At 43.8% G+C, this 21,438-nt stretch overlaps 1 protein-coding gene across 2 annotated transcripts in view; it reads right to left on the bottom strand.

Annotated features, from left to right (window-relative positions):
* The window catches only part of LOC144784447 (sodium channel protein type 5 subunit alpha-like), a 1,060,325-nt gene that overhangs the window by 3,707 nt on the left and 1,035,180 nt on the right, over nucleotides 1-21,438 (bottom strand). For both annotated transcript variants that reach the window (XM_078663204.1, XM_078663205.1), the window contains exons 24-26: nucleotides 16,536-16,680; nucleotides 14,827-14,927; nucleotides 14,386-14,656 (exon numbers count right to left, since the gene is read on the bottom strand). In XM_078663204.1, the coding sequence (XP_078519330.1) occupies nucleotides 14,386-14,656; nucleotides 14,827-14,927; nucleotides 16,536-16,680 (517 nt within the window). The remainder of the gene's footprint in view (nucleotides 1-14,385; nucleotides 14,657-14,826; nucleotides 14,928-16,535; nucleotides 16,681-21,438) is intronic.

Genomic DNA, 21,438 nt, shown 5'->3' with positions numbered 1-21,438 from the left:
ATTAGATACAATAAACAATTGATAAGCAATACATGTTTATATATATTTTTAATTATTTAATATTTTGTTTTCTCAATTTGTGCAGTGAACACTTTTTATGTTATGTGAATTAAAGAAAAGATCTGTGCTGTCCTCCTCTATCACAACAGCAGCAAAAATTATGCAAAAAATCACTTGCTCCTTTCTACTATGAGAGCAAATGTTTTGTTGACAAGCAAAATCTGATTCACAATTTCTTAATTGCAGTCACTGGATATTCATGTCGCTCTGTACCTCAAAGAAGTAAATAAAATGTAATGTAAAAGTCAGAGAGGCATGCTGTCATGGCCAACTGTACTCTTCCTGTACTGACAGCCTTTGATGTCTACCTGCTTCCTTCCTTTCGTAACCCCAGCCTCGCATCGTATCATACTGATCATTTCTGAGGTTTGTGTATCAGATGAAAGTATGAGAGCTGTAGCACTATTGATTTGTACAAGGATGTACGATCAATATAAACGTAAAGTCCCTCTTTTCAATATTTCGGTTCTGCTTATAGTTATTAAGTAGAGGTTATGCCAGATTCAGTCGTCAGTACAAAGCAATATATAGATGTTAACCTAAATCAAGCTTCTGAGTGAGTCCGGAGGGGCCCCCTCCCTGTACTCTGCGGGGGGGTGGGGGCTGATGTTTCGTTACGCCACTGAAGACAGTGCTTCACTTTTGTTTATGGCTACAGGTGGTGGTCACCTGTACTCGCATTTGAGAAAAGGAATTCATCTTTCATAGTCAGAATTTAACCTAAGCAAGAAAGAGAAAGGCAGAATAGACGGAACAATAGATAAAGAAAATAACTGAAAAACAATGATTAAGGATAGAAAGCAGGGCTGAAAAAGCTTCAAGAATAAGATAAAACAAGAAGTGTAGGGTGGTGGAAGAAAGAGGCAAGAGCTGGATTCAAAACTAGGCAGTGTGATATTCAGCAACTTTGGCATTCCGCAGCACTGGCAGTGGTTTCTCAAGAACCCCTTTAGATATCAGCACTTTTTACAAATTAAGCTGTGGAGTAAGGTAGGAACTGGATTTGAAGTGATGTCTGGTTATTACCCTCAGTGATAATTTAATGAAAAGATAATCAGGTTCAGGGGGGTAGTAGTACAGTGTAATGGGACTGACTGCAAGCAGGTTGCAGCAATCATTCGAGGAACTATGGCTTGATTGAGATGAAAAGCAGTCCACTGTGAAGGGGAGTGGAAGTTATTGAATTAGGTACTGATTAGAAGGCCAGTTTTAGTTCATTTCCGAAGCTGACAAGTTCACAGGATGAGATGCACAGAGACTGTGGAACGAATGAATGACAGAACATTAGTTTATTTTTTAAGTTTAGTGGGTTTTTTCGATTCACTTTAGATGGCATAGGTGATCCCTGAGGTGAGCCGTGTTTTATTATGATTACTTGGGGAGCTTGGGTAGATCACGTAGTAGATCAACAGGGCGTCTTTTGGATGGGTTTGTCTTAGTGGCAAACTAGAGCGCAGACATTGCGGCTTCCTGGCAAGTGATGTGGTCTAAGTAGCAAGTGTAAGGGTGCTCGTTTCTCTTGCGGGGTGATCAGCTCAGGACTGGGGATTATCAGGCCCTTGGCGTATATGCAGCTGGGCACAAGTATTGACACAGACACTAGGTATACTCGGTTGGACAGGCAGTCCCGTGCGACCTCCGTCCGTTTATTTATAGCCTTCTGGCCACGCCTGGCCAGAAGGTGATTCAAAGTGTGGCAGTGCTTCCAGGGCTCCGTGGAGACCCTCGGAGCACTAGAGCGCTACATCCCTTCCCAACTTGGTGTTTTGAAAAAGTCAATTCAACAATTAGCACGCAAAATCTGCCAGTCTTTGATTCGGCCTTGGATTTGGCCTGAAGCTGTAGTGCCACTTTCCTCTCGCAGGAGTGTGTCCTTGGTCGCTCATCTGTGGCGATGGTGGTGTTGCCACTGAGGTATTAATAGACGATGGAGGGACAACATCTTCAGATCTATCTTCCGCATCCACTCCAACCATGGGTTCAACAGGGGGTTCCGTGTGCTCATGGGCAGATGGTATGCGTTTGAACCACAAGACATTTCTGGTTACTTCTTCTCCATTTTGATGCACTGTTATCGCAGAGCCATTAGTTTCCATAATCACCCAGGGTTCGGGTTCATATGGCATACGGAACTTTCCTCCCGCTCTCCGAGTTCGAATAAGCACTGAGTCTCCGGGGGTCAATTCTCTCACTCGAGCTCACCTCTTCTGACTTGCTCTGTCATTGGTTTTCCTTCTTCGCTCTTGTGTAGTCGCCGGCATGTATGGGGCAGGCATCCAGTCCTCTGCCATGGGAAGTAGATCTCTTCTTGGTATGGCCAGCATTAAGGACCAGGGAGACCTTTGTGTGGTACTATGTGGGGTGCTCCTATACTCTCTGAGGAAGTGTTGGAGCGCTTCTTCTGGATCCTTTCCGTCCACCGTTGCTATTCGCAGAACTTTGTTAATGGTCCTCATAAATCTCTCCACTTCTCCATTGGCTTGAGGCCACTGCGGTGTGATCCGACGGTGCTTCACGCCTAGGTTCTGCAAGAACTCTCTGAACTCACTCCCTTGGAACGGAGGGCCGCTGTCTGTCTTGAGCACGAGTGGAATGCCAAACATGGCAAAAGACTTGTTGAGAATCGGTTGGATATTTGCAAAGCTGGTTGATGATGCTAGGTCTACAATTGGATACTTGGTGTAGCTGTCGATTAACACCACCGTGACTCTCCCATCCGGGAAACTACCAAAGTCTAAGCTGACCCACGACCCAGGAGATGGAGCCGGGTCTTCCGTGATCACCGGAGCTGGGGTGTCAGGTTTGCTAGTTACTTGACATGCTCGGCAGTTCCGCACTACAGCGTCGAAGCAGTCTTCAAGGTTGGGGAACCATACCTTTTCACGCATTCGGGCCTTCATTCTTCGAGTTCCTTGGTGTCCCTCACGTGCTAAGGTTGTTGCTTGCTCTTGCAGGGCAACAGGGATCACCACTCGGGACCCTCTCAGTATGAGCCCATTGTCCGCACTACTGAGCTCATTGTGAATCTTCCAGAATTGGGTTAATCGTAGGTGGTCCGCTTCATTCCATCCACAGACATTTCACAGGAAATTCTCCCAGGATCCTGTCTGTATCGCTTCTTTGACTCGTTGAATGACTGCATCATTGTCGTATTGAGTCACGATGACGTCGGCTTTGAGCGCTCGGGGGCAAGTCCATCGAGATATCATGTTCACAAATTCTTCCGTCTGCGCCTCCTGGTCGGTTCTGGGAAACTCGTCAGTTGATGGATGTCACGACAGAAAATCCGCAGGGTTCTTTGCCCATTGCCGGTATACAAGGTCCATTTGGTATTGTTGTACTTGGATGGCCCATCGTTCGATTCGAGGCGGAGGGTGAGGAGCAGTGCCCCTGAATAGTGGTATCAATGGTTGGTGGTCAGTTACCATCCGAAAAGGGTGCCCGGAGATGTATAGGTGAAAATGATTATAGGCCCACTTCACAGCTAAGGCTTCCCTCTCTATTTGGGAATACCTGGATTCGGTCGCAGTAAGAGCTTTGCTTGCAAATGACAGGGGGGCCCATACCCCAGGTTCCTTTTCTTGTGTGAGTAGAGCTCCGAGGCCAACTGGGCTTGCGTCCACCAATATCTCTGTAGGTTTGGCTGTACCAAATATGCCATGGTGGTTCCGTCTAATAGCGCTGCCTTAACCTGGTTAAATGCTTCTTCCTCGGTGTTGGTCCATCTCCAAGGGCTCTCCTTCTTTGTCAAGTTTCTCAGAGGTTCCGCAATCGTGGCCAGATTTGGGATGAATCTGGCACAGTACTGGGCCATGCCAAGGAAGCTTCTCACCTCCGATGCCGTTGAGGGTGCTGGCGCATGTCTGATGGCTTGAGATTTTCGTGGGTCTACTTTGACTCCCTCGGAGTCAAACATGTATCCAAAGAATTCTATGGACTTCTTGAAAAACTGGCACTTTTTTTGTGTAATGTCACTCCATGCTTGGCCAGCCTCTGAAGCGTAGCTCTCAGCCTTTGATGATGTTCTTCGCTCGTCTTGGCATGTATTAGGATGTCATCGCTGACATTTAGCACCCATTGTAGCCCTGACAGAATCTCCTTGATGGTATTTTGGAATATTTCTGTAGCGGATGATATGCCAAAATTTAGCCTCTTATATCTCCTTAGGCCCAGATGCGTCGAGAACGTCGTTATGTATCGGCTTTCTTCTGCCAGTCTTAGTTGGTGGTACCCCGCGTTGAGGTCCAGCTTTGAAAACCACTGGGCTCCATTGAGGTCTGTCAGGATGTCATCTACCGTGGGTGTGAGATGTCTTTCTCTCTTTATGGCCTTGTTGGGCATCCTCATGTCTATACAGATTCTTATCTTTCCTGGTTGCCGGGGTTTCTCTGCTATCACCATGGGGGATACCCATGGGGTCGGGCCTGTCACCTTCTCTATGACCCCTTGTTCCTCTAGCTGGGCCAGTTCTTTTTCTACAGCCGCTCGTAGGTGGAATGGAATTCTCCGGTGCCTCAACGCAACAGGCTGTATGGCGTTATTGATGTGGAGCTTTACTGGCGGTCTTTTGATTGTCCCAAGACCTTTGAACAGCGATGGGAACATCCGCAGGATGTCTTCTATTTGAAGAGCTTTTACGGCATTGGCAAAAGAAATGAGTCGGAGGTCTTCTGCTGTGTTGCTTCCAACAAGCAGGTCAGCTTCTTTGTCGATTACGTGAAATGTTGTCATCACTTCCTAGTCCTCCGCCTTGACTTGCACTAGCATTTTTCCTCGTAGCGGGAGCGGCTCTTGGCTGCCATACGTCAGGATTCGAGCTTTGGAGGGTACCAGTCGTGGTCGTGGTTTCAGGGACTTATAGTGCCGAATGCCCATCACATTTACAGTGGCTCCCGTGTCGATGACTCCAGTCACTGGTGATCCATCGATCTGTATCTGACACTTGGGTTGTGGTCTTCGCCTTCTCTTCAACTCGCTGATGAATGACACGTAGTAGCATTCGTCATCCTCCTCAGTGGAGGAGTCGTCAAGCCATGGTTGACTGTGTTGTTGTGTTCTGGGAGATCGCGATGACGGGGTGTCATCTAGGGACAGTTGCCTGACGGCACCGGCGGTTGTCTTCTTTCCTGAGAAGTTTCATCCGCGAAAACCACCTTTGCATACGCTTGCGAAATGGTTCGGCACCCCACATTTAGAGCAGGTCTTGCCTCGTGCTGGGCAGCCATCTTGATTGTGTTTGTCACGCCCACAGTATCCGCATGGTGCTCGCCGTTGTGTTCTGGTCGGCCATCTTCCTCGCCCTCCTCGACTGACATTACGGGTGGCATCTACTCTCTCGGTCTTCACAACAGCTCCAGTGTCTGCCTGTGGATTGAGAGCGGCTTCCATTGCCGTGGCTCGGACATCTGATAGCTCGTGCGACCGGGCAAGGATTAGTATTTCTTCAAGTGTGATACGGGGTTGGCGCAGTATCAGGGTCCTCAAATGTTTGTTACGACACCCTTGAATCAGTTGTGCAGTTAATTCTTTCGTCTGGTCATCATCTGGGCGGGTGCTTATGAGGTCTCTCAGGCGCCCATGAAATGCATCCATCGTCTCTCCATCCCTTTGTCTTGACTGTCTAAATTTAAAACGTTCATAGTGTGGGTTTAATTGAGGTTCAAAATGTGCATTTAGTGCTTGGACAGTGGCGTTATAATCGGTGTCTGCTCCTGTATTTGGCAGGTGTTTGAATAGTTTGTATAGCTCTGTCCCTCCAAAGTGAAGGAGTAATGATCGTTTGACCTCGTATCCTTTTCTCTGGTGGCAGTAAAATAATTGTTGAGTTGCCCCAACCAGATTGCCCATCTCGGCGCTGCTGTACCTGGATCAATTAACTCACTAAACGGCGGCAGAGCTTGAATTTGTGAGTGAGCTGAATGAGCTGGGGTTGTGCTGGGGGTCCAACTAGCGGTGCTGGGGGTGCTGCTTGCTGTGCTCCTCCTGTTGCAGCATTAGGCTGGTTGGACATTGCCGTGTGATTTGATTTCCTTGCTCTTTCCTATTGCCTTAGCCAATGCTTGTTTATTTGGGGCTGCTACCTCTCTCCTTGCAGTGTGTGTCCCCTCGCTGGTTGACTTGTGTTTTTTTAAAATTTCTGCAGGTCCGGGGTAGAGCTTCCCTTCCTGCGAGCTTCCTGCCTTTGCTTGTGCTTGTTGCCTGTGTTGGGGTGGCTTCATATACTGTGTCTTCGGTTTCTGGCTCACTCGTTGGTCGTTCTCGCGCTTAGGCGCTTCTTCCTACCGGTGCCCCGCGCAGCTCCTTGCATATGCTGCTTACCGGTAAGTGCTGGTTCTTCGGCGGGCAGGTCTCGGCACCACTGATCGTCACGCCTGCGTCGGACCGGCTGGAGCAGGCGTTATCTCGCGGTCAGGACGAACTGCGTCATCCCACCCTCGTCGCCAGTGCAAGGGCGCTCATTTCTCTTGCGGGGCGATCAGCTCAGGACTGGGGATTATCAGGCCCTCGGCGCATATGCAGCTGGGCACAAGTATTGACACAGACACTAGGTATACTCTGTTGGACAGGAAGTCCCGTGCGACCTCCGTCCGTTTATTTATAGCCTTCTGGCCACGCCTGGCCAGAAGGTGATACAAAGTGTGGCAGTGCTTCCGGGGCTCCGTGGAGACCCTCGGAGCACTAGAGCGCTACAGCAAGCCCTCTCTTTGAGAGACTGCCATTGGTAGTATTGTCCCCTATTTGAGAGAAGCTTGCATTAACATTAGTAGTCTAGTGTGAGGAAAGTAGCTTATTATATGGTGTGATTATAAAATATTACAGTGTAATAAACTGACAAACCATATCATGTCTAGTCAAGTTTGTTTGGAAAGCCTTAGCTCATACCTGGCTAACTCTGGCTCAGAGCAGTTAGGCTTTATTAAAAAAAAACGTGTAAAGCATTAAGAAGCACCAAATCAGTTGAATAGGGAAAAGGTGTAACATAATGAAAATCCAACGACAATTTATGAAAAAAGATTGTATTTTTATCTTTAAAATGGACACCTCAAAGAAAAAAATCAACCAGAAAGTTCCACAGATATGAATTTTTAAAGGAACAATGAATCACAGCTTTTCGCTTAGCACAATAAATCATTGTAAACTACAGTGATTCACTGGGTAGGGTTAGCCACAACAGGTAACCTGAAAACAGCCATAAAGACCAGTGGTGGCGGAGAGGGTGGGGCAGGGAGGGGTGAGCGTTTTGGAAAAAAAAAGACTTGCCTTGCCATCGCTGACAGACTCTTCTCCTTCATTCGTCTTTCTGGCTCCAGGCAGCACCCAGGCTTCCAGGTTCCCCTAGGCCAATCACAACGCTGCTGTCACCATGACCATGACAGCAGCATCATGATTGGTTGGCGCACAGATAAGGACTGGGAGGCTATGCATGTCCTCCACCCAGGCTGGATAATACAGCCGGTAGAGAGCACGCAAAGTGCAAATGACTGTTTGGAGGACCTGACACTGCTGTCCAAACCGACATGTGCACTTATGGTGCAGAAGCAGCCACTCCTCCTCCCTCAGTCCCTCTCCCTGTGACAAGCCCAGCCCGCCCCAACCAGTCTTGCTCCTTACAGAAGAAGAAAATGATAGTAACGTAGCATTTTTAATGTTGCGTTATTATCCTTTTCTTTATCTTTTTACATCCAGTGGGGCGACGCTCCTCCGCCTAAGCAGAGGAGCTGGCCCTGATAAAGGCACTCTTGTGGTGACCAACTCCAACAGGGTGCCAGCCATATAGACCAATAAGGTCAAGTTATACAGTTACCTCACAGTCAAAGCAGTCTCCAGAACAGGTACAGTCTCTATGGGCAAACGACCGAAGACATCAACAGAGTGGCCCAGAAGCAAAGGATGCAAGATGCTGAAGATATTCAAGGATGCTGAGCCGGTGTCAGAGGTCTTCCTGGGGCCACTCCTCATTCCATGAATGTGGTGGGGCGACTTTGGCCACAGAGGTTGTTGACTCTCCAATTCTGTGGAGATGCAGTCAAACAACAGTTGCAACTGGCCCACAGATCTCTAGTTACAGCGAAACCAGCAGTTCCCTTCAACTAGCAGTAACTTCCTTGCTGGGTAACCAAACTGCACTCTGACCAGCGGACTCAGTACAACTTTTGAGGTTCGAGATTTGGTCTCCCAGGCTGCACTTTAGCTGTCAGGCGTTCTTGGCTACCAACTTACCAAGGCAGGGCAAGCATCTTTAGCTATTATAGTAATGTGGCTGTAACAGGGAATCAGCTAACTGAAGCTTGGAGGCATTCCCTTTGTCTGGGGTTCGGGATGACTTTTCCTCTATTAGGACACCACAGGCACAGTCCTTTCTTTGCTTGCCCAAGAGGCAGCATTGGGCAGTCCAGTCTTGGAGCAGCCTCTCTTTACTGGGTCCAGGGAATAGCAGGTCAGTCCTTCTTTGGTCCTCTCTCCAGTACAGATGTTATCTGAGGCCTAGGTGTCAGAAGTGCCACTTATATGCCCAGTTATTGCCCATGGGGAATGTGTCATCTACAAGCAAATGGGCTACCAGGTAATCTCCTGCCTAGTGATCACGTCCTGTCAAGCGTAGCATCTAGCAAGGCCAGAAAGTGCAATTCTGCTTACTACCAACATGTCAGAACCCTTCTCTTGGTGTGTGGAGCTCCCTAGCCCATCCCAGAGGTGTGGCTACCTGGGGGCTAAACTCCAACAAAAAACTGGTTTGGCAACTGCTTTCCTCTCTCTGCCGAAGTAGCCAGTCTGTCCAAAACAAAGAGCAGCCCCTCTCTTGCGTGACTATCATTTACCCTTCAAAAGCGACTTCCACACTTAGCTCTCCTTATGGGCTCACACCCTGTTGGGCATTCCTGCCAGGGAGAAGCCACACATCTTCCAATGGCAGGCAGTTTGTGCTCCTTTTTGAGAGTCATTCAAACCTCCCCCAGGAAGGCAGAAGACTATCTTCAGGACAGCAGCTTGTGTGCAGCCTTAAACGGTCACCGGAGGATTTTGGGCAACAAAGTGGCAACTTTCCAAAGTTGCCGTTTGCACACCAGTTACATTAAATTCCTACCCTTCCTCACCGGCCAAATACAGTGAGTCAGACTTCCTCCATTTCTCTCAGAACCCACAGAGATCAACTGTGGAGTGCCCCAGGGCTCCTCCCCGAGCCCCACCCTCTTTTATGTATACATGGCCCCCCTCGCTGCCATCGTCAGGAACCACAGACTCCATATCATCTCCTACACTGGCGACATCCAGCTGATCCTATCCCACCCCAACGTACCCACAGCTGCCAGAGTCAACTTCCACAGCAGGAAGACGCCACCTGGATGAAGACAGTTGCCTCAGACTCAACTTGGATAAGAAAAATGTACTGATCTTGGGACCCACACCCTCAGCTTGGGACGACTCCTTGTGGCCTGCCGCATTGGGATCCCCCTTGTGCCCCAACAGACAACGCACATAACCTCAGCATCATACTGGACTCCTCGCTCACAATGAACCGCCAGCTGAATGCTGTATCCTCATCATGCTTCCACAGGCTCCGCCTGCTTCGAAAGACATTCAGATGGATCCCCACTGAATCCAGAAAGACGGTCACCCATGCACTCATCACCAGCAGACCCGACAACAGCAACGCATTCTATGCCAGCATCACCCAGACACTCCTCAGGAAACTGCAGAATGTTCAAAATGCCACAGTCAGACTGGTCCTCAACATCCCCCGCCACAGCCACATCACCGAAAACCTTCGAGATCTCCACTGGCTCCAAGTCAACAAAAGAATCACCACAGGGCCCTCCAAGGCGAAGGCCCAGCATATCTGAACCACCACTTCTCATTCCACGTACACCTTTGCTCCGCTGAACTGGCCCTGGCAACGGTCCCACAGATCCACAAGACCAGAGCCGGAGGACGATCCTTCGCCTACTTGGCCACCAAGACTTGGAACACCCTGCCTCTTCACCTCAGGCAATCCCCGTTGCTGACCGAATCCAGGAAGGATCTCAAGACCTGGCTCTTTGACAGAACCCCGGCACCCGAGCGGATCAGCAACAGCACCCTTCCCCACCCCTTCAGCGCCTTGAGAACCTCACAGGCGAGTAGCCTGATTGATTAATTGGAATTCAACTTGAGCAACAAAGAAGGTTTAACGTAGCAATTCTTTTGATACCTTGAAGTACCATATTTAGTAGTCCCTTCAGAAGTTAGCACTGCTGAGTGGTCAGCCTTTAACCTTGTGCTTGTCAATGGGGCTAATAGTCTTTCCACAGTAAAAATTACAATGCAGGGTTTTTACTGTTAGGGCATGTAAAATTACTAAAAAACTGTACAACTTTTTAATCTAATGCACCCTGCCTTTAGAACCCAGTAGGTCTGCCTTGAACTTATGAATATTAAAAAGGAAGGTTTGGGCTTTGTCATTACTTTAGATGGCAAAGTTGAGTTGGCAGTTTCAGTTTAAAACTGCTCTGTCAGTGAGCAGCTGGCTGGTAGTTATGTGTTGCTGTGCCACACTTTTCGTGGTAAAATCAGTACTGCAGTCCACGGGGGACACTAACTTAAATACCATGGGTACCCTTGGTACCATATACTTGTTAACTTATGACAATTGTGGGTGAGCCAATTGGACATATACCTTTAACAGGGAAAGAGCAGTCAATGAGACCTGTTTGGCAGGTCTCAGTGCACTTACAGAGTTGAAACACCAGCAGCATCAGTGCAAAACTGTGGGATGATCTTGCAAAAGGAGTTTCAGTACTTCTGAAGAATAGGACTAAAACCACCACCACAGTGAAGAGGCATACATTCTTGATGTATACTTAGATTTTTCTCAAACATCCTTATCAGAACTGGGTTGGTTGAACAGTGATGGTTACATGTAGGTCCATGGTTAGTTTGCAATCAATAGAGCACCCGCGGTCGATAGTGGGCGTACCTGCCGGGCTGTGACGTGGGGTGGGGGAGGGGCAAGGTGGGCGGGAGTAAACTATGGATTACGGAGGTTTACAGGTAAGTAAACATATAAATTAATAAATCTAATTTCGTTGCGTGCACTGCATTTGGGGATGCAGTGCACGCAACAAAATTTGTTTTATTTATTTATATGTTTACTTACCTGTAAACCTCCGTAATCCATAGTTTACTCCCCACCACCTTGCCCCTCCCCCTCCCCAAGTCACCACCCGACAGGTACTCCCACTACCGACAGCAGCTGCAATAGGGAACATTTTGGTTTTGCTATGGATAGTACTGAGGGTGGAATCCTGTGCAATACAAGATCTGCTAGCTCTGCTAGCTAGGCTGTGATGGGATATGGCGAAAGATGGACATCAGGAGGAGGTAATCAGTTATAAACAGGTTTAACTTGAGAGAGGGGGCATGAAAAATCAATAGTTTATGAAGTATACATACTTTCATGTGTCTAATGTCTTTCAGCTGGCTATTTTCAGCAACCTTGAAGTTAATGATGAACAGTTGCACACAGGTACTTATACTAACTCCACTGAACAACTGAACAATGTGAGCAAAAGCAGCAATCAGTGCTGCACTTTTTGTTTTCCAGGACAGAGATCTATGTAGGAAGGAACCTCGCCTCTGGCTCCTATTGGCACTAACTGAAAACGTTCCCTGTGTTGATAAACTAACCTCTGTTTTTTCTGTAATCCAGAACAGGATGAGTTCACCAGCAAAATATGAGGTTCAATCAATGTTTCATGAGGAATGTCCTTATTCAAATGGGTTGCAATACTAGTAGGCTACCACCATGGGATATGTCAACTATTGCTTCTCAAAATCCTCCCATTACATATTGTCTTTAGCTGTAGATATGTAATAGCACAAGTGGTCTGCTATCCACCTTTAGGTAAAGGTCCACAGGTCCTGCTCTCTCATAACAATGTTGCTAGAGTGATTTTTAGCCTTCCTGGGAATGTATCTATCTAAATACATTTAACCAAATTGCATCAGCTCCACCTGGCCAAAGTGGTTATTTTCCTCTATTTCTATATCTGACATTGGGCCATAGGTGGTATTGGCCACGCTTTTCTTCTCTATCATTTCATTTGCCCTCCCCCAGTTTGACTTTGCTTCAGGTACAGAGGTCCCATCGCACTCAGATTGAGCTACATCGGCATGCAATGTGACTTAAGTAACTGATTTGGATTTCTGCCATCACTATTCAATTATGAAAATGTCTTGTTTTTCACTTATGCACTTTTGAAGATATGTTAAAATCTTGCTCTTTTCTACCCTCTTTGCCAACATCACTTTAGTTCTCTGCTTTGTTGTCTTCCTTTGGCTGTCATCGATTCACTTTGAACTGCTTTTGATACTGCAGTTGGGACCCATTGGATATTAGTTTGCTTAAGAAATATTATTTACACACTATGCATCAAGGAGAAACTTTGAATATTATTACTAGGTGATCCTAAAGAAGAACTTGAACACAGTATCTTCAGAGGGTGTAGCTGAGGTATAGCCTGACTGTTCAGATGTTGTGGTTGATAGAGCCACTTTGAGCATTTAACTGCGTATGTACGTTCTGCCCTTGTGAATATTTTATCCGGAACTATCTATATGGACATTGGATAGATTTCAGGAGACGTAGTTAAAGATGTCCATAAATTCCTACTTTGTGGCCTCCTTAGTTGAAATACAGACTTTGCGGATCACAAAAGAGTCAAGGAAATGTATTCTAAGATTCTCAAGCTTTGCTATGATCCCTCATCTGAGGAGCTTACATCCAACAGCGTAGTTCATGTTTTTTTCAAATGTAGATTGTGAAAGGAACTATAACAGGAAACCTCGAATATGCAAATTGCCTTGTGGTTTGGTGTTTTAAATAGTTTTCTCTTTATTTCATTGATATTTTGATTCAAATTGATAATCATATTTCAAACTGTGTATTAGCTTCCCCCAGTGATGATGCTAAATAGAATACCACTCCTCACTGAATTGTGAATAAAGACAGAATTGTACTGACTCCTCCTTAATTGAGATCCAGGAGCTAGTATTCACCCATGCTTAATTTTGAGCAGGTTCTCTGATTGGTTGGTGTAATATGATCATAAGCAACACTAAGGGGCATATTTATGTCAAAGAAATGTGGCACAACAAGTCACCTTAGTGCGCTGCATTAGAGGGAAAGGGCAGGAATGCACCATATTTATCCCAATATGGCACATTCCTATCCATTTCCCAGCACTCACTCACAATGGGCTGCTTAGTTCCAATGCAGGAACCCTTGCACCATGGTGCAAGGGTGCTTCCATTGCACGCAGGATTGTTTTTGTGCAGGAAGGGAAACTTTCTTGCACAAAAAAATTAAAAATCTCCTAAGGCATATTCCTCTATCTATGTGTGCTGCAGAATGTGGAAGTAACGAGGAGAAATAAATATATTTCTCCGTTTTACGCCTCCACTTGGAAGGTGTAGGATTTTGGCGCATTCCCAGGTCTACCAGTAATGGCATATGTGGGGCTGCGTCAAATTCCTTGGGAGTTGCATGGGAACCCCAGCGCAAACCCCATGGAATGTCTTCCTGGGGCAGAGTAACAATTTGTGCTGCTTTACTCCTGATTTATCAAGCCACTCAGGGCTACGTAAAGTGGGCTTGCACTGCTTGATAAATCGCATTTTGGTTTGCAGCACAGCTGACGCAAAATACCTTCATAAATATGCCCCTCTAAATGTATGTAGCTGGATCGATTTAGGGAACACAGGTGAGCTTTCCTATTAGCCTTCATTTGCTCAATTTAGAAAAAAGCAAGACAACGCTTTCAGAAATAGGATCTGAGTTAGACAGATTTAAGAATGAATCCTTTTAGTGGCAGAGTATTTATACATCTATGTTCCAGGAAAAAATGTTTAAGAAGTCACAAAATTAGTAGGCCTGGGTGGTAAATTCTGTTCCCTTGGGAATTTGGGGAATTTTGCGTTCCGCGGAGAACGTGAAATTGGCATAAACTCTACGATACACTTTCAAAATGCATGTTCGCGAGATATTTCTCCCACGATCACGCAAACAGCGTCCGCAAACAGGAAAAAAGCATCGCGAACGGGCGGAACAAGCAATTCCGCCTGTCCGCGAAACTTTTTTTTTGCTTGCGGAGATTTGTTACCGTTTCGTGGAGCTTTGCGTAGCGCGACTACGCAAATTCCGCCCACCCCTAAAAATTAGTACAAAAATGCCTAGAGAGTCTGCATATTCAGAAGGTGGTATTATGGACAACTCTTGTCATCATGCTTTTAGATGCGTTCATTTCAAATTTCACAAACAAAAATACTTGTTGAATGATCTGTACTTACCAACGATGGAAAGGATGACCACAACAAAGTCAAATATATTCCAACCGATCGTAAAGTAGTAGTACCTAAGAGCCACAATCTTGAGTAGACATTCTCCAGTAAAAATAACAACAAAGGCAAGATTAATGTAGTAAAGCAGAGTTTCTGTTTCCCTGCTTTGGTCATCAGTCTCCACCATCATGGTGACCATATTAAGGCAGATGAGAATCATAATGATGATGTCGAAAGCTTGCTTTGTTACAATGTCAAAGAAGAATCCTTGCAATGAATTCTGAAATACAATGAACACTGTATTTATTATTATTGTAAGAAACCTTGGTATTCATCATTTATGAATAGAATGTTTAAAAAGAGGCAAAGCTGAAACATTTGGAATGCATATATTTACTCTTGTGCAGTCGGTGCAAGGTAAACCATAATAACACAAATGTGTTTGCTTACCGATGGCCTTGGTATAGGTTTTTGGGGTTTCTTGGACCCAAGTTTCTTCATTGCATTGTAATACTTCTTCTGTTCTTCTGTCATAAAGATGTCTTGGCCACCTAAGTGCAACAATAATAGTGACAGTTATTTTTTAGCAAACGAATTTTATGCAGTCAATAATAAGGGTCTGAGCATAAAATGATATTGTAAGAAGAGAAGGCCCTGCTATAAGTCACTTATAAATCACCACCAGTCTTGGCCCTGAGTTGATAAAAGTAGAGGGTTTTTAATGCCGCAACTGATTAAACACAGACCCGACACAAGTTTCTACCAGAAAACTATTTTGAATAAGGCTTTATGACAGAATCATAGATTAGCTGTGATTGAATTACCAGTATTCAAGATCTAGGACTTGAGTTATAAAGGGATATCAGTCAATAAATAACTGACAGACCCTATACGCTCAGATCTCAGTCCCCCAGCAGGACACCAAGGTGGAGAAGCTCTGTGATCCCAACCATGGGACCACCACCAGCTCCTCACCAGAAAAAGCTCTTGCAGCACATACAAAGCCCTGATTCCTGGCAAATAAAATGTTATTGCGTAATTAATGACTTTAGGAAATCTATTGCCACTACAGCAGATGCCTATTTCTCCCAGTTGGTTTATGAATCTACTACAGGAGTATCTCAGTGTTGGGATTCCCGCAACGCATTAGTTAATGTGCGGTGGACCACAACTAAGATGGCATAGCGTGTTGTCCCATTGAATGTTGACTGATACAACTGTCACCGGAAATGATTATAGACATAGCAAAGGAAATATCAGAAAAATACATAATAACTGCTCCACATGGTAATATTTTACATTACTCTGCAGTATGCATAGCACCCATAAGCGGAAAGGGGAGTTCTCATTGTTTTTAATACACTGGAGTCACTTTGAATAATTTATCAAGTGATAGATGACTGTAGAACACATAACAAATTTCATTATATCAAAGCTCAAGTATCTTATTTATTTATTACTACAACACTTCCATGGTACTCAGTTTATTTACCTTGGAAAGGTTGAGTCAGTATTGGTTTTCAAACCTCTGATTGTCAGATATGCGGGCAGGTATGGTGGTGTACCAGCTGCACGCAAAACTCTAGGTTACCCAATCAACTGGTTTTAAAACCATTCTAAATTTTTAGTAAACTGTACACAAAAAATACAGAAAAACCTTGCTGTGAAATCCCAATCCCTTTGATCACTTATAGATAAACCTTAACTCCACGATGTTGAATGCATGAAATTAAGACTTGGTGCCACCCCTTTTTGTATATCTATTGGAAATTTCCCCCAAAAGGCTACAGTTTCACAAATCCTAATTGTAAGGAAGCCTTTCAGGGTGGGATAGCCAGAAAAGAGAAAGAAAAACACAATACTCGGTTCACTTTACATGAAAATTCAACCAAACAACCAGTTTGTGTTATCAGTAGTACATCAAAGAAAAGACACTTCCTGTGGCTAACTCCTCACCACTAAAGACGATAATGACTGAATCTTATATGTTGAAAGTGTTTTGTTCATCACGACACTGTACACATATTTGATAAATGCATAGAGTCATAGAAAAAGGAATGTTCCTGAGTTATGAAAACTGCTAATCCTCGCACCCCTTCCCCGTTCAAGAGAGCTTTTAAAGTTCACTGTGAATATTAGGACATAAACACATTCTATACTTATCTTTTTCTTTTGCTGGTTAAAATTGTCAATAATGACACCAATAAAGAGGTTCAATGTGAAGAAAGAGCCAAAAATGATGAAAATCACAAAGTAGAGGTACATGTATTTGTTGTATTCGTAGGTTGGCTGCTCATCCTTTTGCTACAATGAAGAGATAATACAAGAAAACAACACAATGAGCATGTTAACAGCATATCACTCTTCAAAAAAACATTAACTTCACAGTTTCAAAATACCTCACTAAAGCATAATATATAACAGAGCATTATTCATTCTCACACCGTGTAGAGAATCTGGCAGCTGGGTTATTAAAAAGAAAGGATGCACAATTATGGACACTGATGCATTTCCTGCCTATATTTTCTCAAACCAATAGAGAACTACTCAAGTGTCTGCAAAGCTACTCTGAGAGAGAAAGGTGCACTCAAAATATGGAAAGAGAGACAGAGATTTGGATACTTGGACATTTTATTAGGTGAGTGAAGCATAGAGAAATATAGAGGGTTTGCATAATAAAGGACTGGCTTCCTCTTGTTCAGGTGGTTGGGAAAACAGATACACAATTTTAGCAGACAATTTTGCACTTCGGCTGATGTAGATTAGAATGCAAATTGCAGTCGCTTCGGTTTAACACTTACACTTGTTGCACGTTTCGATGGCATAATGCAAGCACAAAATGAGAGTAATGCGGAAATAACATAAGCAAAATGGGCACAAATTCTACTTGCCAATACTGTTCCCCATTTTTTCCACAAATCCATAAACTGGGCAAATGAAGCAGACTTTTGGTTCTGCTCTGGATATGATTAATACTTTAATAGCAATTATGAATATGAAGTAAAGCAAAAAAAGATGTCTCCAAGACTTAACAGGATTGCTCCGGGACTCTTACTTTGTTTTCATTCAAGATGTAAATCTTACGTATAGTTTGCCGAAGCCCTAGGGCAAACAAGCTTATCTATGATAAAATTCAAAACATGGCTTCGAACTACCCACATTATGATAACTTGCTTTAAAAATAATGGAAAACAACAATGGAAACAATGTATGTAATAGCATGGAATTATATAAACATCCTTAAATAAATATGTCAACCTGCAGGTTAAGTAAGAATCAATTTCCAGCATGGAACAGAAATCGCATTTGCAAGGCTTCAGTCTCTAGAACATGTTTAAAGGTCACATAGATTTCAGCCTCCCTGGATTTCAATAGCATATCTGAGAAAGTGTGGGTGGGTGGAGAAAAGATTTTCTGAAGAAGATAAAATCTCTGCCATAAAATTCCAGCCTTTTTTTCTCTGGTAATTGTATCCTCCTGCTATCAAAATAAAAAAAAAACAGAGGGGCATATTCTCAAGCAGTTATCGCCGCGCTAGCGGCACTTTTCTGCCGCTAATGCAGCAATATTTTTATCACCCTATTCTCAAGCTGTCGCTAACAGTCGTTAGCGACAGCTTTCTGGCGTTAGCAGCCACTATTGACATCCCCAACGATGTTAGCAACAACTAATGCTAATCATATGCAATGTAGGGGTTCCTGTGTTAAAACACACACTAACCCCACTTCATAATATTCTCAACAATCGCCCGGACTGGTGATGTGATCAAAAAGCAGCCGCTAAGGCCCGTTAGCTGCTGGAACTTAAGACCAGAAAATAGCTGGTCTTAAAAATGGTGATGACACTTGGGGCCACATCTCAACAGGTTTTGGTGCTGGACAGCGCTGTAAGCAATGTAGCAGTGCTGCCCTGCGACAAAACTACAGCGCAGGAATGTGCACAATCAATAAGATATTGCGTATTCCTGGGCCCCAGTCATGAAAAGTGTTGCAGTGCTGCGACAAGACAGCATTGCAACACTTCTCACAACTCCCTTCTTGCGACAGCATGGATGCGTTGTATTCACTGGACAGTGCTCCATGATGCAAGTAATGACAGATACGTAAGGAATCCTGATGTATTTGTCTGCACTAAAGACACACATTGATGCAGTTGTGTCACAACCATGAGGTAACTCCATCAATGCATAGGGCCAGCCTATCCCTGTGGCACTGCGTCACCCTCACACCTGCCATCAGGCAGGCAGAAGGTACTAACGCAGTACGGTTCATGCGGGGGTGCCTGAATGTCGTGTGGTTGGAGATTCTGCAGTTTGTTGGTTTTCATGCCTATTTTCTATTGGGGGTTGACTGATAGGCTATTTTTTGCATTAGAGACAAACAAATTCATGTTGGGCTGACTAAAGTTTTTTTGCTGCTAATGGGCCCCATCTCGCTGATGCTAGCGGTTTTTGCAGCCGTTCCCTGATACTATTGCCTGTTAGCGGCGTGTTGAGAATATGCCACTAACACGGCAATAGTATCCCGTGGTGCATGGCATTAAAAAAATTATCGCTAACCGGGGTTACAGATAATTTTTGCCATTTTTTGAGAATATCCCCCAGAATGTCTAATCATTTGTAGCAGGGATGTCGACCACTGCCATGGCACAGCAAGGCATTCCCCATCACAGAAGTGCCCTCATTAAAGATCATTGAAAATGAAAAAAATCGTAGCAAAACACTCAAATGAATAAATGTGTTGTTTGTTCAAGAGTTTTCCAAATACATGCTCTTGTTCAGTGTAAATTAATGGTCAGATTAAAGCTTATTAATACTGTGCCTGAACCAAAACAATCCAATATTGATAGTATCCAATAAATGTAAGTATACGTTTTCTTGTATTTTCTTTGATTATGTAGTTTGACTAACATTTTAAGCTGTTTTAAGATAAAAATGCACGTATATCTCAACAACATACTGACAAGGAAATACATGTAGAGTTAAGAATAGTAAATCTATACTTCCCTAGGCATGCTTTCTTTGCTGATATGTTAGTAGGTTGTATTCTGCAGTCAATATGTGTGCAGTTTATTACTGGGCCCGATATTCTGCTATAAAACCCCATGAGGGGTTGGTGGATGCCATTGTTGTGTTTGCTTATGCAGGGTTTTGGAAAAATCTGTTAAAAATGTAAAATAACACTGAAAAAATATTTGAGGGCCTTCAATATTTTGGTGTGCTGACTACGTAAATGAGTTCCATTTAGATTCCCTGCAAGCATTTTTTTTATGTAAATCCTGAAAATCTTGTGTGGATCTGTCTCTCAAGAAACTATGCTGGGAATGCCTGGTCTATATCAATTTTACCTCTGCTGCTCCTCTAGGAACTCACTTATTGCCCCTTTGAAACACACTCTGGGATAGTCACAAAGGGCATCCGTTTTGTTAAAAAAACAATATGGAAAATTAAAAACCTAAAGCACAAAAATCAAGAATGTGGGCACCATTGCCACTTCTCTTTAAAAGAGGCTATTGTTAGTTCATTAGCCCAACTATAAATATGCAATTTAGTTACGCACTCCTTATCTAGAGGCCAATACAATTCCAATGTCTAAAATGCATGCACAATATTCTTAAACAGCCTTCAGACGTCACACAACTTAATGCATTTAAATGGATTTGCAATGCTCAGTGCTTCTCTTCTGTTGTAACAGTGACCCACAGCATTCACCACTGCAATCCTACCATCTGTGTCCAGCCCTCAAGGACTAGAACACCGTTTTGAGATTTCAAGGTCAGTAGAGTGATCTAAGTGTTATCAATCACGAGTTCTCTTTAACATCCATACTTTTAGATAACAAGTTCCATCTTTCTGAGTGATTTCTGGAAGAACAACAAATTCTCAGGCTTCCAAACTATTGAAAAAAGTCTCATAATCATAATCTAGGAGACTTTGAGGCTTTCAGAGGTTCTTATAAAGCTTTATTCTTGTTATTTATTTATGTGATCAATGATTCATAGTTTCTTAATGGAAAATAACAATTTTCCTAAATGACCCTGACTGCTCTACTCAAACTACTTGATAAACAATCCATTACATTTCTAAAGAGCACAACAAAGCCCAGCTGGTACTTTAGACTTTTTAAACGCCTTACATATTTTCATACATTTAAGCTTCACAATTGGTGGGGATACACACTACAAAGGCTATTTTCAATGTTTTGAAATGAAATATTCTACAATATCACATTCAATATTTTTTCATATTTACCTTATGTGACCCTTTAATGTTTTGAATGAATGGTTGGAATATTGTTTGGCTTTTATTATTTATTGTTCAACAAAGTCTTGGTTAATTTGCTTGGGTATATTTTACCCACCACAAGCCTAAGGGCGACTGGTAGCTTCAACTGCCTGTCAGTGAGCACCCTGTCAGATATTGTTTTCAGTTTGGTACATACAGTTTGTCCACCAGGTTAGTGAATATGTGAACAATAAATGTGTTTGACTCCATGAAGTTAAATATACTTTCGAAAAAAATAGGTGCAAGGACTATTTACTGAAATCTACTTCCTGGATTTTTGACCCTGGGATTGTTTAATCTGTTTTGGCATCAGGGGCAGGACAGGAAGGGTGAATCCTGAGATCAAGAGACACAAAGCATCATGCAGGAAGCACTGTCATGGTAATACTTCCAAGGGATATTAAAAACCATGCCAGGCTCTGTATATTTTAAAACACACTATAGAAAAAACATGTTTCAACTTCCATCCTCCCTTAAACTGGATCAGTTCCCCGAAAGTTTGCAATTCAGTGTTTCTTCATGACTCCCTTAAACTGGATAAGTTCCCCGAAAGTTTGCAATTCGGTGTTCCTTCATGACCTTCCTGTTCTTACTTTGAATATCTCAGCTGTATAACACACTTTACACACTTGCTGGTTGTGAGCCAATTTATTCACCCCATATATTTGACTACCGGAGTATTAAATAGTAAATCATATTTTTAAGTATATTTGGGCGCTTTGCTTATCTTTATTCTTTTAAGAACTTCTCTCAGGTACATAGCTTAATTTCTTGGTTGG

Source organism: Lissotriton helveticus, chromosome 10, assembly GCF_964261635.1.
Source record: "Lissotriton helveticus chromosome 10, aLisHel1.1, whole genome shotgun sequence".
In the NCBI taxonomy this organism is placed as follows: domain Eukaryota; kingdom Metazoa; phylum Chordata; class Amphibia; order Caudata; family Salamandridae; genus Lissotriton; species Lissotriton helveticus.
Note: the sequence above shows the minus strand (reverse complement) of the source record. Positions and strands in the feature narration are given on the sequence as shown.